At 36.7% G+C, this 18635-nt stretch overlaps 1 protein-coding gene across 2 annotated transcripts; it reads right to left on the minus strand.

Moving 5' to 3' along the window:
* Positions 1-3220: 3220 nt before the first annotated feature.
* LOC137966117 (uncharacterized protein C24B11.05-like) lies at positions 3221-5946 on the minus strand. 2 transcript variants are annotated; one of them, XM_068812614.1, is made up of 9 exons: positions 5882-5946; positions 4772-4845; positions 4618-4683; positions 4403-4500; positions 4272-4309; positions 4099-4186; positions 3710-3988; positions 3531-3596; positions 3221-3425 (listed from the first exon to the last, which is right to left on the minus strand). In XM_068812614.1, exons 2-9 carry the CDS (start codon positions 4830-4832, stop codon positions 3282-3284), a joined length of 840 nt encoding a protein of 279 aa, XP_068668715.1. In that variant the 5' UTR covers positions 4833-4845; positions 5882-5946; the 3' UTR covers positions 3221-3281. The 2 variants fall into 2 exon arrangements, with proteins under 2 accessions (XP_068668715.1, XP_068668714.1); XM_068812613.1 differs by lacking the exon at positions 5882-5946 and adding an exon at positions 5760-5811.
* Positions 5947-18635: the final 12689 nt, after the last annotated feature.

An 18635-nucleotide genomic window follows, 5' to 3' on the forward strand; every position in this document is an offset into this window, starting at 1 on the left:
ATATTTTGATGGTAACAAAACTTAATTAATCTAACAATTGTAATTTCAGTATTTCAGATGAATTTCTTTCAAGAGACACAAAAATCAATGTCTATGCAAAAGAACCAGCTCAAGCATATCAAGACTTCGAGCTTCACCAAATGTATCAAGTCATCTTGAAGAAGCATCAATGAAAGAAAATTGAATAATTGAAGATTAGAGTTTAAGTAATCCCAAAAAAATCTAAAGATCTCTAACTATGTAAAAGAGTAGCCCCAATTCTTCAAACTTGAAGTACAATTGAAGTTTTTGGAGTTATAGGATATTTTGCATCCATAACATGTTTACGATGCATATCTATTTTTTCAAACATGTTAGAATCACTAAGGATAAAAATCCATTATGCTTTGGAGCCACAATTAGTTATTTGGTTTTGGCATGATCAGTCAATGTTTGCCAATGATCGATCATCCAATATTTGCAATGGATTAAAATATAAAACATAATTGATTTATCAGAATGATTGATCGATCATCCCCATATGTGCAATGGATTAAAATATAAAACATAATTGATTTATCAGAATGATTGATCGATCAATCAGATTTGGCCAAGATGTGGTATGAAGCATGATTGATCTTCCGTTGTGGATAGATCAATCAATCATGTCTTGGCATTGAAAAATTATGAAGTATGATCGATCATAGGTTTGTCATTGATTGATCATACATGCGTTATTCAACTAGTAGGAACATTGCATGATCGATCAGTCTAAGTGCATTAATAGATTCAACTTAACCTATCAGTCCCAACAAAAAATATTGATTGATCATCAGTCAAATGTCTGACAAAAATATAGCCATGACACATGATTGATCGATCCATGTGTTGTCTACTTTTCAAAAGCGGTCAAATAACAGCTAATTTAGCTTGGATATCTTATAAATTCCCCATCAAACGTGTCTTAGAACAGGTAATGAGCATTTATTGGTATACCCATTGTTCAAAGCATTTACTCTTAAAAATTCTTTTCTAAGTTCATTTGAGAGAAAAAATGACACTTTCTTAAAAATTCTTCAAATCCTCTCAAAATTCTCTCCTTGTATTCATTTACACAAACTCCAAATCTTTTCAAATTGTGCATTAAGTTGGAGGCTTGGACGATTCAAAGGAGAAGGTTGTCTCTCCGTTGATTAAAGGGTGTAAGCTTTTCTTTTTCTTGTATTTTACATTCCAAATGATAGAACCTTGAATTCTAGATGGAAGAGTTTGCTAGAACTAGATCTAACCAAAATCTCTAGGGAGATTTTTGTAATCATGTATTTGAGTATGTACATGGCTTAAAAGAGAGCCAGAATCTCTTTTATGTAAATTCTAACTAATAAACTAAATTAGTAGAATTTTCCAAGCAAATGTTCTTGGGTGGTAAATAGGGTTCTAATTTTAAAATAGGAATTGTTCGATATTATTTAAATAATTTTTCTATGAATTTTAAAATTAATAAATTTATCTATTTTTAAGTAAATATGTAAAAATTTAATGTATGATTTTAATAAAATAATTAGTTTTAGTAATATATGTATACAAATAATTAGTGGAAGTATAAGTCTTAGCTGATCGTTTTTTAGTCAACTCTCGGCGGTATTTATTAATATCGATGGTTAAATATAATCAACAGATGGTTTCTGATTAGAAATTTAGAACCATTGGTTCCAATCAGGCAATAGAAACAGGCTGGTTCTGTTCATTCCAGCACGATTGAATCTGGAGTATTTCTTGAGTGTATTCATTAGTGTTTCAGATGTTAGTTTTGTCAGCTTGACAAAAGAGAAGGGTTGAGATTGGAGTTCCATTAGGGGAGCTGCTCCAAGGGATATTGCTTCGCGATCAACTTTCTTAGAAGTATTGAAATGCGAAATTCAGACATTCTGAAAGTCTTGGCAAGTAATACCTGTTTAAACTTTTCAGCAATATATTCTGAAGTGAGACCATGATAAACTCTCTTAATTTATTGATCGATGGTTTTAATCATCTTTATTTACTTATTGGCGACAGTAGCAAAATGTCAGCTATATCTTTGTTTCTATTCGTGAATATGAATTTTTTGGGAGCATTAGTGCACTTTATTACCTGAAAAGAAGGGACATCTTCTTGGAAATCCTTCCTTGAGATTGTTTTTCACGGTTTGATTTCCCTCTCAGACAATTAAAAACTCTCTCTTTCTTTCTCTCTCTCTATTACTTGAAAAGTAGGGACATTTCTCAGAAATCCTTCCTTGAGATATTGTTTTTCATGGTTTGATTTCCTATGAGACAAGTCAAAACTCTCTCTCTCTCTCTCTCTATTACTTGAAAGGTGGGACATCTTCTTGGAAATCCTTCCTTGAGATTGTTTTTCATGGTTTGATTCCCTATGAGACAAGTCAAAACTCTCTCTCTCTCTCTCTCTATTACTTGAAAACGGTGGGACATCTTCTTGGAAATCCTTCCTTGAGATTGTTTTTCATGGTTTGATTTCCCTATGAGAAAGTCAAAACTCTCTCTCTCTCTCTCTCTCTCTCTCTCTCTATTACTTGAAAAGAAGTAAGGACATCTTCTTGGAATCCATCCTTGAGATTGCTTTTCATGGTATGATTTCTCTCTAAGACAAGTCAAAACTCTCTCTCTCTCTCTTTCTCTCTCTCTATTACTTGAAAGTAGGGACATTTTCTTGGAAATCCTTCCTTGAGATATTGTTTTTCATGGTTTGATTTCCCTAGGAGACAAGTCAAAACTCTCTCTCTCTCTATTACTTGAAAAATAGGGACATCTTCCTGGTAATTCTTCCTTGAGATTGTTTTTTCATGGTTTGATTTTTCTCTTTCTCTCTCGCTCTCTTTCTCTCTCTCTCTCTATCTATCTATCTCGACCTCTCTTCTTCTCTCCTTGCCTTAGAAGCTTTCTTGCTCTCTCTCTCTCTCGCCCTTGCCTAGAAGCTTTCTTGCTCTCCTTGAGATTGTTTTTCATGGTTTGATTTCCCCCTCTCTCTCTCTCTCTCTCTCTCTCTATCTATCTCGACCTCTCTTCTTCTTCTCTCTCTCTCTTTCTCTCTCTCTCTCTCTCTCTTCCTCTTGGTTTACGACACATGTCGGTCTTATAAAATGTATTCTTGATGCAAATGACACAAAGACACTCTCTGGGCAAAATAACTAATTTATTCACAATGATATGACATAAACTGGACATAAAGCTAATCTTTCACAATGATATGACATAAACTGGACATAAAGCTAATCTAGTTTTTCAATTTCTTATACAAGAAAACTAAGCTGTCACTGACGTCTCCATCGCAGGCCTCACACCTTCACGTTTCTCTTCGTCTTCCCAAAGCTCTGGCAATGCTTGTCGGATGTTGTGAATACTGTCCAATGCAAAATCTGCTCCTTTCAATCTTTGTGAAGTGCCCACCTGTGTATATGAATAGTTAGAACCTGTCTCGTAACAGGGTTCAACAATTTCCTGCTTAAAAATTAAGACGATTAGTCCAGCCAGATATCACCACCACTAACTTACAAGTACAGTGTGGAGACCAACACGTTTCCCGGCCTGGATGTTTCGGAGACTATCATCGAAGAAGATCTGACAAGCGAAACCAAAACGATGAATGAGGTACGCAAAATTGGATTAAATTATTCAGTTAAGATTCCCATGATCATCCATAAAAAACTCTTTTTAACTTCTGAAAATCTTACCGTCCTCTTAGGATCGATGTTTGCAATTTTGAGGGCTTCTTCTATGGCGGCCTCAGATGGCTTGCAGAGAATTGGGGTCTTCGGAAGGTCCTCACTGGAAGCATTTAGTTTTGAAAAATAATCAATAATTTCAAAGATATCAGTTTTAAGGGGTTCTTGAGGAGGAGGGTCTTGGCGGGGATTAAGAGTCTCGAAGCATATAATCCCTTCAAAGCAGTCTGCTAGTCCAAGTCTGCCGAGAACTTTAGCAGCATGGATCTTATCTCCGTTTGTGAATATCTGATTTTAAATTGACAAACCCAGTTTGTAAGGGATTCGGAAGAGGTCGACAACAGATTATTTATCCACAATATTAATGGATATTCTTCCTTTCATGACAAGAAACTTACAACTTTGCGAAGAGGCAAGCTCAACAAAAGATTCTTGAGAACAAGATCCGGCTTTAGGTATTCATAAGGCAGCCTCCCATGAACATAACTGCAAAAACATGACAGCTGATTATCAAATCTCTTTCTAACCAAATAGCAACATTGAGGGAAGAGATCAGAGAAGGGAAAAGCACCTGTGGTAATCGTCATGGTCGAAGTCATAACCAATTGCCTGCAAGACGACGCATCCCCATGAAAATACCTTAGCCACTGAGGAGGAACGAAAAAGAGATTTACAAAGGAGAAGGAAAAATCTGTACAATACCCTGAGTCCGGCCATTGTTGTCCCATAATACTTGTACAGAAGATTACACATCATAGGAATCTTGCTTTCATCTATGCCGAGCTTTTCAACCATATAACCTGGGTGGCAACGCACAGAAACTTTAAGCACAAAATCAAGGAGAATGTGTTTGACCATCTATGAAATAGAAAATGATATTAGAAAATAATTTATTATCCAAATTTGGCAATTCTTACCTTCAATATTATTTCGACATGCTGCTGCCAAGCCAGAGCTCAAAGGATACAGTGTATCATCAAGATCTGGAAAAAGATACTCTCATTAACATTACTTATTTCTCCAGTTATTCAACCGAAAGAGAAAAAGGAAAAGAGATTTGTTAAAACTTACCAAACAGAAGGCAATCGTGTTTAGGTGACTGAGCCTGACGATATCGATTCTGAAACTCCATTTTGACTAAGATCCTGAAGAGAGAATGAACATGATTTGGTTTCAATAAAAATATAATTTAATTACCAGTGCTTTCCTCTGATATTAGTTCTTTCAATTCTCCGCAAAAAGAAAGGTAACAAAGAAAACTTTTCAGTTAAATTGATAATAGGCCAAAAGCATGGTTTCCCCCTTAAAAAAGGCAGAATGCATTCGAAAGATAAAACAAAAGAGGGAATAATGGAACAGATTGAAGTATCTGAAGAATCCTTAGATTTCTAGAAGAAAAGAGATTGGCAAAACAACAAAATCACTATTAACTAGTAATACTGAAACCAAAACACATGAAAAGACAAAAAAAAAAAAAATATAAAACAAAAGAGAAAAAAAATTGGTTGAGGATAAGACTTACTCGCATACATTAAGGAACTCTAACAAGAAAATCTAATAATTCGTAGAAAAATTTTAAGTCTAAAAAGAGGAAAACAAGAAACTTGACCGAAAACCTAAAATTTCAAGAAATGCATGCTTCAAAAGACACAATAATTTTTAAAAAAAATGCATAAAAATTCCCTTTATGATGAGCACTGCAGATGAAGTCTCAAAAAGGCAGAATGGTGTCTGAAACTAGAATGCCTAAAAATTACGTATGAATCATTCAAACATCACAAAACTTTAACACTTTACAGCTACAGATACAACACCAGGCCTCTCCTTTAGAACCTCAGACATCAAAAAACAGGTATCCTCCGCAAGCAGAGCACACACATTACAAACCAAAAGCACATAATACACCAAGAACATCAGCTCCAAGTTCTAAAACTTGTAATCTTGGAAACAGAAAATTGCAACAAAATAAGTTGAAAACAGAAACCCTTGGAGGCGGAACTTGCACGTTTAAAACCCAAAAAAAAAAAAAAAAAAAAGTCATCAACATTAGGAAATCTACATTTACAGACACGAAGAACTACGGAATGAACACGAAGCTCTGCAAGTCCGTCCAAAAGAGATAAAAGCGCGGACAGCATTTCAGAATCAGATAAGTAAAGAAGAGGAAATAAGAAAAGGTACCGAGAATCAGAAGGGGAAGCTAAATGATGGAATGGAAAGGCGTATCTTAGAGGAAGAAGGAAGGGGGGGGGGGAGGAAGGAACAGAGGAGAAGAGGTGTTTAAATAGGAAACGGTTGCGGCTGCTAAGCGAAAATGAGTCGACAGAGAGACTCAAAAATCAAAATCGAGGAGCGGTGAAACTCATATTCGCAGTGTCCGAAAGACTCCTTTTACATTTCAGTCTCGGACCATTTAATTCCGAAATTAGCCCTTTCTAGAATAGCTTGCGCAGAACGGCCGGTTCTCGCGGCCCGTGTGAAAATGCGCTTTCATTGACCCGTTAAAAAATGAAACATGTTTTTTTTATGTTCAATTTATTAGGTGAGAAAAATCCACCTGGTGATTAGACTTGATTTCTTACTCTTTGTAAATAATAATAATAATATTATTATTATTATTATAAGCTGTCACTCTGACAACGAGAGGGACACGTGTCGTTGTTCAAAATGTGAAGCATGAGACGAGTTCGTTTGTCCTACACGAGTAATCAATGGGGAAAAAATAATTTAATTAAAGCGTTTCTGTCTCATCCATTACTTTTTGCAATAATTAAAAGTAACAAAAGGTGGAGGAGGGCTTAACCTACCACTTTCCAGTGAAGCTCCAGGCAAGGCGCGCGTGGTCTTCTCTCTTGTTCGCCGAGTTTCCATGGTGTGTCATGTCCTTGCCTCTCACATGAGACCAGATATTCTATCCCTTTCCATCTGCTCCTAGATTCCCACAATATTTGTCTTTATCCTTCATCTCTGTTACTCGTGATTTTGAGGGCATTTCTCTAAACGCCGTGGAGAGTGGATGTCCAAATAATTATCAAACATAGAGGCCACCGGCCACCGGCCACCGACCAGCGAGAAGTGATAGGGGTCGTATCAAATCCAGCCCAAGTCAAACCTTCGTAAGTTGATTTGGTGTGACCTTAAGACCATGTTATATGCCTAAACCCATTAATGCCCAGCGTAAGTGTCGGGGGCAAAATAAAATACTGTATTTCACTTACCCCTGTTTTAAGTATAATGGGAAAGAAAGTGAATTCAGATGGGTCGAGCTCTGAATTCATTTTTCTCTCCCTCAATTACATCGGGTTCGGGCTATCGGGAAGAAAGGTATGTCGAACGACATTTTTGGAGAAAAAAAAAATTATCTCGCTCGCATCTGACCTTTGGCGATTTTAATCGCCCTCTGTGTGACCTGTCTCCGATGCTTGACTCCCTTCCTCTTGTCGTCCCCAGCACCGACGACCTTCGACGACATCTCTCCCCTCTCTGCAACCTCTTTGGTTCCTCCTTCGCTCGCGACCGTCGGCGATGTCAATCGCCCCCCTTTGTGACCTCTCCTCGGTGTTTGACTCTCTTCCTCTAGCCGTCCCCAGTACCGACGACCTTCGGCACATCTCTCCCCTATCTGCAACCTCTCCGGTTCGATTCGGAAGACAATAGGTGTAAAAATTGCTTCCTGTAAATCGATGGCTATTTTTTTAATTGTTTCTGAGTTTCATGTATTGAATTCCCTTTTTTATTTTCCGTTGTGGTCCTTATCAGTTTAGTTCATGTTCTTGTTGATTTTGATTTGTTACTGGTAGTGATTTTGATCTACTGGACTCGTCAATTTGGGTTTCTAAGGGTTGTTGTTTTAGTTTTTCTTCCCCATTTATGTGGATTTTAGATTTATGTGTTTTAACTGTTAAATTTTAGTTTTTCTTCCCTGACCTCCCCCTCCCTCCACTCTATCCACGAACCCTACAAGGTAATTTCTTTGCATTCGAACCAAGAAATTGGCATATATGCGCTGGTTTTTTCAAATCTCTTTCTTATCTTGAGTCAATCCTTTCACCCTGTTCTATGTCTCTTTCTGCTACTATTTGCTGCCACTGGCAATTTTGGTAGTTATCTTCTAACTTGTTGGGGTTTAGATATGGGTAGCAGGTTCGGATTTAGCTATTTTCTGTGTATTCATCATTATGGGTTTTGTTCGTGGGAACGTGTGTTTTCTGTGGTTGCTAAAGTAGGGGTTTGTTTTTAGGGTTTTAACACTGACCTGTTATTTTTTTTCTCTCTTGATTGCTACTCCTTTGAGGGTTGTTGGGTTCTTGGAAAAGGTCACTTGAAGTGTAAAATTCCAGAGAATCCATTTTTTTTTTCAGAACTTCTCTCCAGTTTCATGTGTCCTTAATACCCAGTTTCATAGTAGATGGCATTGTCCTTAATACCCTATTAGTTGTTTGATATGTGTTATTTTGATTGTTCATCGGCCTCTTGTCTATTTATTTGATGTTTTTCAAGTGTTTTAAGTATCAGGGCATCGGCATGGGTCTTGTAAAAATTTGTGCAATGTCTATGGATCATATTAGAGGGTCCTTATTATTTATTTAGCATGAAAAACCAACATTTGAGTCATTCCTTCACTCATTTTCAGGTTATAGTTAGTTTCTTGAGATGAAATTGGTATCTCCTCCTTTATTTTCTCTTTAAGAAACATGAAAGATCTTTAGAGATATACTGATGTCTATCCCACAAGACTTCAAAAATCTTTCTAACTTTACTTATGAAATAGTGTATATGGTAAGGTAAGGAGGGTAAAAGGGGTGGGTGGGGGGGGGGGGGGGGGGGGGAGTGGATTTCCCCTTCGTTTTTTTCTTTTCCCCCTCTCATTGTTTTTTTAAGAACAACTTATTTTTTATTCATTGTCTACTTGTTATGAGTTTTAGATGGCTAGAAGGAGAAAAAGGTAAAGACAATATGGATGACACTACAAAGAGATCATACGACACATGGACGTGCGACAAAGACAGTAAAATGTTTGATTTGCTCATTGAGCAAGTCAATTTGGGTAACAAATTACCCAATGGAGTTTGGAAACATGAAGTTTTGTTCCCCAGAGTTGCTCGACACCAAAGATAAGAAGGATATGTTTATCAAGATGAAACAAAAAGATTAGTATGATTGGTTGATGGCTAAATTCAATGCAATGTAATAGACTTATACATGTTGACATTTTTAACTTATATTTACGAGACACATTTGATATTGTATGAATGACGTTGATTATTGAGTATTTATGGTAAACAGTGAATGTGTATTATTGTTTGTGTTCAATACGTAAATGTTGAGAATGCTTTAATGGTGCAAGTTGTGTTAACATATTCAGACATAAATAATTGAATGTGTTTTAACAATGTTTTTATTATTGAATGTCTAGTATTGCAGGTACCCATGGATAATCTACCAGATAGGGAAAAAATATGTATTTGTATTACAACTTACATAGTTGTATTTGTTTTTGTCAATTCATACTTAACTGATTATAATAGGCAAGTACAACGTTCTTATCATATGGGTGGTCCACGATATTTAAATAAAACATTAGAAAGACCGCCTATTAAATTTTGAAAAGTGTATAGGATAAATCAAACTATTTTTCTCAGGTTGACTGAAATCTTGAAAAGTAGAGGACTTTTATTTGATACAAAGACAATATCTGTGGAAGAACAACTTGCATATTTTTGTATCATTGTTGGTCAACAACAATCTTACAGTGTCACCTCAAAGATGTTTGAAAGGTCAAATTAGATAATTAGTAAGTATTTGAATAAGGTATTAAATGCTATTATCAAACTACAATCTGATTACATCAAGCGACCTTCAAGACGAACTCATTCAAAGATCTTGAACAGTGATATCTATTATCCATGTTTTAAGGTATATATAAAGTCGTTTGATGAATAATTTTCAATTACTATAAAAATATATATTTGTATTAATGATTTTTATTGATTACGATGTTTGTGTTGTACGCTATGTAGTACTATATTTGTATAATTATTTCATATTTAGATATTACAAAATTAAAATTTGATTACAATTTTAATAACATAAAAGTAAGCATTTGTTTAATTATTATATTTAATATATTTTATTTATTAACTAATATTAATTTAATTTTCTGAAAGTCAGATATATCAAAATATTTTATTTAATAAATAATCTATCTGCACTTTACACCACACTTTCCATTGTGTACACTAACACAAACAAGTACTTTACAATGTACTTTACATTGTGCACACTAACACAAACAAGTATTTTACATTGCACTTTCCATTGCGCACACTAACACAAACAAGTACTTTACATTCCTTCTCACTTTCCCTATGGAGAGTACTTCACTTTTCATTCCACTTTACCCCTGCACTTACATTGTGCACTAACCCCCCCCCCCCCAAGACTTCTAGTTGGAATTTGAGCTTAAATTGAACTTTAAAATTGTAAATGAGTTTAAACTTGAACTCAACCAGGTTCAAGCTCAACATATATTTAAAACATGGTGATAAGTTTAGTACCATTGAATTACACACCATAGTAAAGAAATATAATACTTTACAATGTATCGTACTATAGTATAATAGCCAACTTAATAAAACTAATAGGAAGAACAAACTTCTATGTCAATGGTGTTTATTCTATTGGCAAATAGGAACAATGGATGTTGAAGAAGACAACCTTCATCGAAAAAAAATTCCTTTTGTATTATCTCATTTGTTACACTTTACAATGATTTCCTCCTCATCTATATACAGAGAAGTTTATCTATGGATATACATAAAATTACAGGATTTTCTAACTTTGATGGATTTCCTCCTCTGATTTATCGAAAGACAACTCATGCCAACAATCCCCCTCAAGTTGGTGCGCATAAATATCTGATGCCCAATTTGCCAAGTGAGTTGTAGAGGTTCTTTCTGCATACCGCTTTTGTAAGTATGTATACCAATTAGTCTTCAGATTTAACAAACATAAATTGAATTATCTTGATTTCAAGGTTTTGTTTGATGAAGTGTCGATCTACTTTCATATGTTTAGTCCTATCATGTTGAACCGAATCATGCAAAATATCAATAACAGCATTGTTCACAAAATAAATCCATCTCACAACTTAGGGAAAAACCAATTTTGGTTAATAATCTCCGAAGGTAGAGAAGCTCACAAAAGCCCTTAGGCATCCCACGAAACTCGACTTCAGCACTTGATAATGCTACCACTTTTTGCTTCTTACTTTTCCATGTAACTAGGTTTCCTCTAACAAACGTAAAATAACCTGAGGTGGATCTTCTATCTGAAATATTTCAAGCCTAATCAACATCTGTATAACCTTCAACCCTTAGGTGGTTGTTTCTTGAGAACATGAGTCCTTTCCCAGGGGAGGACTTTAGGTATCAAAGAATTCAACTCATAGCATTCATATGATCTTCACTTGGACAATGCATGAATTGACTTACTACACTTACTGCATAGGCGATATCAGGTCATGTATTGGAGAGATAAATTAGTTTCCCAATCAACCTTTGGTACCTTCCTTTGTCTATTGGCATTTAGTTTCGGTATTCTCCAAGTTTGTGATTTTGGATTATTGAGGTAGTTGCAGGCTTACACTCCAATAGTCAAACTTTTGATAATAAATCTTGGATATATATATATATATATATATATATTGGAAAAGGAATACCTTGCAACCTCAATTCCTATAAAATATTTAAGTCCTTCCAAATTTTTTATCTCAAATTCTATTGCCAATTGCTCTCGAAGTCTTTTTATTTCTTCTCAATCATCTCCTATAATGATCATATCGTCTACATAAATTATTAAAGTTGTTAATTTACTCTGTTAATGCTTTAAGAATATCATATGATCTGAGTTACTTTGTTGAAAACCATATTTCTTCATTGCCAAGTTCAATCACCCAAACCACACTTTAGGAGATTGCTTCAAGCCATATAGAGTTCGTTGTAGTTTGCACATCGTCCTAGCGTCAGAATTTGCCATATATCCTGGAGGAACATCCATGTAAATATCTTCTTCAAGATCTCCATGGAGAAAATATTTTTAACGTCAAACTAGTGCAATGGCCAATCAAGGTTAGTTGCAAGAGATAGCAAAACCCTAAGTGTTCAATTTGGCCACCGGAGAGAATGTCTTTTGTTAATCTATGCCTTATGTCTGTGTATATCCTTTTGCTACTAGCATTGCCTTGTACCGTTCAACTAGTCCACTAGATTTGTACTTGATGGAGAATACCCATTTACACCCATTGTTCTGTTACCTTCAGGTAAAGGAACAAGACTCTAGGTTTCATTTTTCATTAATGCCTCCATTCTTCCTTCATAGCTTGAACACAAAAATGATCTTTTAGAGCTTCATCAACATTTGTGGGAATATGGTGTGAGGAGAGTTCATTTGCAAAGTTCTTAAGGGCTTCAGACAATTCTTTTGTAGACACATAATTGGCAATCGGATATTTTGATATTTTTTCTCTTTGTTCCTTCACTTAAGGAGAATATTTGTTTGATGATTTGCCTCGATTGTGATTGACAGGTAATTCATAGCCAACAGGAGTATCCTTATCATTAGAATTTTGAGGTATGACAGGAGTATTTACCTCAATGATATTCTTCGAAGATGGGTCACTTGATACTGAGGACATGAGGGGGTACTGCTACATCAACTCCTAAAGATGTCGTCTCTGGATTCGGTTCCACAATGGTCACTTGAGCATTAGTCGTTGTATCAATGTCCTTGAATCAGTCAAATGTCAACCAATTCAGCTCTTCTTCTCTTGTCACCCCCCTGAAGAGAAAAATTGGAAGCAACAGAAGAGTACAAATTATTAGATTCAAGGAGCGTGACATCCATAGTCACATATGTACGCCGAGTAGTTGGATTGTAGCATCGGTACCCATTTTTATGTACCCCATATCCAAAAACAAACCTCGAATGGCACAAGGATCAAGCTTCGAGCGCTAGTTTTTGTAGAGATTAACAAATACAACACAGCCAAAAATTCGAGATGGGAGCATCAACACCATGAGTAATGAAACATAGTTTGACATGGCCTATAGCGGACTCTTAAACTCAAGAATTTTGGAAGGCATGCAATTAATGAGATGGTCGGTCATAGCAACAGCATCAGTCCAATGATGGCTAGGCACATGAGCCCCATGTAAAAGAGCTCAAACCGTTTCAAGAATGTGATGATTTATTCACTCCACAATACCATTTTTTTGAGGAATATGAGGGCATGAGGTTACATGAATCAGTCCATGATGTTGGAAATAATCAATGAATTGTCGATTCACATATCCTCCACCATTATTAGATCAAAAAATTTGAAACTTAGCAAAGAACTGAGTTTAAATCAGCTTATGAAAGGATTGAAATTTATGAAAGACCTCATCTTTATGTTTCAACAAATAAATCTATTGATTTTAAGGATTCCATAGGTTATGAGATTAAGCAATGGAGAGAAGGAAGAAAAGAGAAGAAGAAGAGAGGGTAAGAGTATGATACACATCCAACAGAGAAAAGAGAGAAGAATACGTGAGGGAAAAAAAGACAAAAATTAGGATCTTGGACTTAATCCAAACCCTCCCCCATAAGGTATATTTATAGGTATCAAAACTACCAATATTATTAGTATACCCTTCACCCTAACAAGAGTGAAGAAGAGACAAGAAATTTAAACTAATTACATTAGTGTCACCCTAATTACATCATGTCTTCCAACACTCCCCCTTAAGCTGGAAGGTAATGGCAGTGATCCTAGTTTGAACCAAATAACATAGATGTAGTAATAAGCTCCTCCATCACAGTGTCCCAACCCACGCACAAACTCTCAAAAGGTAAAAAATGGTTATAAAAGTGGGTAATGCCTATCATTCACAAGACGTCAAATAAAAGACCCATGGGTACAGATAAAAAGTCTCAATGGACTTAAAAACATCTATATATATACATACATATATATACATACATACATACATACATATATATATATATATATATATATATATATATATAAGTAAACCAACCGAAGTAACACACAAGAGGTTGGCCCAAAGTGGTATGTGAGAGTCAAATAAAGGATGGTAGGAGAAAGGCTGCCAAATAACCAATGGGTAATGGGTAAAAAGGAAGATAAGATGTTGAGGACACCATGTGCTTTATTTTTCTAAAAAATTCAAATTTCACATCAGACGAACCAATGCTGACAACAATCAGCAAATAATGAACCCAAGGCAAACAAACGAGGAGTTCTTCTTCAGAAATAATGTCTCAATCAAAGAGACATAATAGCAGTAGTGGAAATGGGCCAATGCCCAAATAACACGTACCAAATTTGGAGTAGTATAATAGTAGATAACCGGTAAATAATGAAAGTCCTTAAGAGTAATAAGGACACATGAAATAATCTGTTGCGAGTCCATAAGTAAATAAGGAAGTTGCACAAAATAGTAGGTTGGAACCGAGTAATAATCCAAGATAATAATTAAGTCGGAGGTAGAGAACCGAGTCGAACCGAGTCAAATAGTAAACTAATATAACCGAGTCGCAGAAGAAATATGTATAGAACTCGGAACCCGAACACGTATAACTGAGGAAGAAAATAAGTGGGCCGAGTCAAGTTGACCCAACCGAGTTGACTCGGTCATGAACAGAACCAGTACGTAGCCTCAGGTTGCTAGGTTGACTCGGCCCGGTCCGGGTTGCTCGGTAGGCACTCAACCCGGCGTTCCATTAAATCAAGTTTCCTAACTTAGGAAACTTGATATTTAGCAACAGTGTCATCTTCCCCGCACATCAGAGATGCTAGTTCGCCATCAAGAAATGGCAACACAGTAGGATCAATCAGCCAGCACCTTCGTCCTCCCAAAAAAGCAACCAAGATCAATTCTAAATTAACAGAAGATTACGGGAGTTTTCGAAGATAGCAGAATTACATAGCAACAACAGAGACAACAACGAAAACAGAAACTTCCTAGTTAAAGTAGAGAACCGACGACTTAAGAGAATATCTCATAGAGGGATTTTTCGGCTGAGTTTCCTTGGCCGATCGGAACCTCGGCATAACGTAAAGGCAGCACCTCAGTTGGCAATTTAATTTTTAAAAATCATCGTCTTCCTCCCCGTCGCCGAACAGAGCGGTACAATAGCTTCCAGAAAAGGCAACCACAGCAGAGACAACTCTGTGACTTCCAAAAAAATAACTGCAACGATAGGAATACGATCTTATCCAGCAAGTCCAGCAGAGTAATCAGCAAGAAAATGACCAGAGGAGACCATAGGAATTTTCGGAAATCAATCGTCAATAGCAACAAAGAAAAAATCTAACGATGCTTGTAATACGACAAATCATGCTTAAAATTAGCAACACAATGACGGAATGAAATCCCGTCAATTCAACAACTGGCCAAGATAGTTTCAGCTTGCCAGCGGAGAACCAATTCCAGCCAATAACATTTGACTTAGATAAGTGTCGTAGAGGTAAGCATGATAGAGTTTACCATGGAGTTCGCCATGTTGGTCAAAATAATAAGGAAGATACCATAGTTCAACTACTGCAAATATTCTCAAAACAGAGAAGAGAGCAAGATATGGAATCGAGAGTCTTGTTTCTTATCTTAGCATCAAACTGAAACATCCACTAACTCAATCAACAAGACTTTTCAGAATAATATCTAGAATAATAGTAGCATGTTTTCCTGATTTACAGCAAAGGAAAATATTGCTAGCTCTACTTGATCTTCCGTGATTGAGAAGGAATTTTCCAAACAGAAAAGAAATCACCTTTCAATACAACAATAGCTTGACGATAACTCTTCTCAATTAATGGAAGTCTTTATCCTGAGATCTTAGCTATTTTTTTGTGCACGACTTCATCAAGCCGTGAGTTTCAAACAGAAGCGTAAGATAACAATGGTATACTAGTTTGCAACAATTTTTCCTAATAGAAGAGTTCATGAAGGGATGACAGTGAAACAGGTGGAGGTGCTTAGGAAATAACAAAGAGGAATCAGAATCAAGGTTGACACAGCAATACTGTAGTAGCAGTCGAGGAAGCCACCAACAAACCCATTCTCTTCGTCGAAAAAATTCCTAGACAGAGTCAAAATTTCTTCTGTCGTGACTCAGAACATTACCAGACCCAACAAACTAATGGAAGTTGTTCCGACTACTGTTACTCAGAATTCTGAACCTCTGCTGTTCAAGAACAATGGTTATCATGTAGCAGTAGTCTTTAACAGAAAACCATTGTTTTACGGCAATGACCACCTCTCATATTGCTTCTTTTACAATAGTAACAATCCTCCAATATGAATTCTAGAACAAGGGAACAAAAGTTCTGGAATGAAGAGAAAAAAAAAAAAACTTACCTTCCGAATAGAATGATGATGGTTGAGTTTAGTGATTGACTTCTTTCCTCCATGGAGAGTACCTTCGATTTCTTTGAAAAAAAAAAACTTCATGAGCAGTGTAATGAGGCACTCATCAGAAAGCCTTTTATACTGATATGGGTTCTCCTCTTAAAACAAAGAAAAGAGCATCGACCAATCGATCAACCACCAAGCACCATCTGAAATTCTTTCAGAGAGAATAACTCATTCACCAAGCAACATCTAACAAAAACTGGGTAGAGACAAACCAACTGGAATCTTGAACAATCAATCACCGCTTTGATACCATGTTGATTTTCAGGATTCCATAGGTAATGAGATTAAGCAATGGAGAGAAAGAAGAAGGGAGAAGAAGAAGAGAGGATAGAGTATGATACACGTCCAATAGAGAAAAGAGAGAATAATACATGAGGGAAAAAAGAGGCAAAAATTAGGGTATTGGACTTAATCCAAACCCTCCCCCATAAGGTATATTTATAGGTATCAAAACTACCAATATTATAAGTATACCCTTCACCCTAATAAGAGTGAAGAAAAGACAAGAAATTTAAACTAATTGCACTAGTGCCCCGCCCCCTTCCCTCTCTTAGTACCACACCTAATGATCTCCTTGGTGAGAATATCCTGAATAAGACAAAACGTAGGATAAATAAGAACATTCATGTCTTTGGTAACTTGACTCACTGATACTAACTTGTGAGAAAGAGAATGCACAAGTAATGGTAGGGTAGGTGACAACATCACTTTTCCAGCCCCTGTTACCAAAGAAATAACTCCATTAGCATAGGCAATTCTAGTCCATCGAGGAGTAGAGTGTTAAGAAAAATCATTTGCATAAAATGTCATATGGTCTGTTGCTCAAGAGTCAAGTATCCACGTAGTACAATTAGCCTCTCTAGTAAATCCGAGGAGAGCATTACTTAGAGTAGATTTTGAATTATCGACTGGAATGAGGGAAAGATGCAACTCTCCTGCAACCACCACAGCCTTGCCTTTGTCTTCATTATTCTCAACTACATCATGGCGCTTTTTATCTTGGAGCTTGTGCCACCACTTAGGTTACATGTGTAGCTTGAAGCGGGCCTCATGGGTATGTTTTGCATTCCCACAGTGCGAGCATCGAGTTCCATCAAAAGTGGTGCATGATTTGGAGTTGGAACTTGATTTTCCACCATGCAAAGAGATAGATCCAAAGTGTGTTGGAGAATGTGAATTGTGTTTGAAGCTCTTGGATGCTAGAACTGCTCCTGGTGTATCTTCGGAGCTACCGACCGTCATCACTACTTGACGAATAACTTCTTTGTGGACATGAGAATAGACTTGCTCCATGGTTGGGAAAGGTTGTCTAGAGAACATCATTTTGGATATGGTATAGGCGATCATCGAGATCATCCAAGAACACATATACCCACTCTTCTTGAACTAAGGCATTATACCGTTGAATATCGGTTGGGCACTCCATCGGGTTTGGTTGGCAAAAATCTATTTCACTCTAGAGGCCTTGGATATTATTGTAGAATTTTTCAAGAGAGCCACTAGATTGTTTGAGACTTGTCACACGTCGTCAGAGATCATACACCTAGGAGGTGTCACTACCATCAAAATATGTAGTGGCAATGGCATCCCAGACCGTCTTGGCTGTTGAGAATCAAATGAAGTTGTTGATGATGGAAGAGTCCATGGAATTACTCAATTAACATTTGACAATAGCGTTGTCCACGCGCCATTGTCGAAAGGTAGGATTTGTCTGAGGAGGTTGAGGGAAATCGCCATTCAAATACCCCAACTTGTCTTTTCCCAAGATGTACATCTCGACAACCTAGGTCTAGAGTACTTAGTTGGTGTCATCCAACTTGATTCCATAATGTGCAACAATATCGGTGGTTTGGGTTAGGGTTGAAGCTTTGTTCAAAACTTCAATCATTCTCGTGGTCAATTCAATCAAGACAGAGGAAGGCGGATATTCACTGGACCGAAAGTTTGTATCAGCCATGGATGAAGACACAAGGGGTCATAGACTCGTGAATAGCAGAGAACCCATGATGAGAGCTAGAAATTACAATTCCAAGTTTTTCGGACATAAATTACAATTCCTCTCAATATCGTCGACTTGATTTAGACATCAATGGCAATGCATTCCCTTCACTCGTCCGTACACCGTTCAATGATCATATTCCACCAATGCACTAGTCTGATTGACTCCAATCTGCACGGTCTGAATCACATCGAACAACCTAGCCTAGTTCTGCTCTCCCATTTTCTCATTCCTCCTCCCTCGACGTTGTGGGATCGGTTTTAGGCTGAGGGAGTGAAAAGAGAGCTCTAGATACTACCTGAGGAAACTGAAGCCCAATGAAAGGCTATTGCAATACGTTGGAGGAATGACATGCCGTATGTCAAAGGCTCGGCTGGAGTCATTGTACAAGCAACGATCTTGGTCTTTGATCAAGGCTTGGCTTTGGCGGAAGATGAAGGACTCTAGTTTTCCTGCT

The sequence above is a fragment of the Aristolochia californica genome, unplaced genomic scaffold, assembly GCF_029961685.1.
Source record: "Aristolochia californica isolate CCGP_79_NKW_82.1479 unplaced genomic scaffold, dmAriCali1.0.hap1 SCAF_5, whole genome shotgun sequence".
NCBI lineage: Eukaryota > Viridiplantae > Streptophyta > Magnoliopsida > Piperales > Aristolochiaceae > Aristolochia > Aristolochia californica.

Excerpts from the sequence above, each read along its gene's own strand:
- LOC137966117 (XM_068812613.1), bottom strand. Across the intron at positions 4,310-4,402 it reads CAACAATGGCCGGACTCAGG|GCAATTGGTTATGACTTCGA; the intron begins GTATTGTACAGA and ends GTCGTCTTGCAG. Across the intron at positions 3,597-3,709 it reads ACATCGATCCTAAGAGGACG|ATCTTCTTCGATGATAGTCT; the intron begins GTAAGATTTTCA and ends TTCGCTTGTCAG.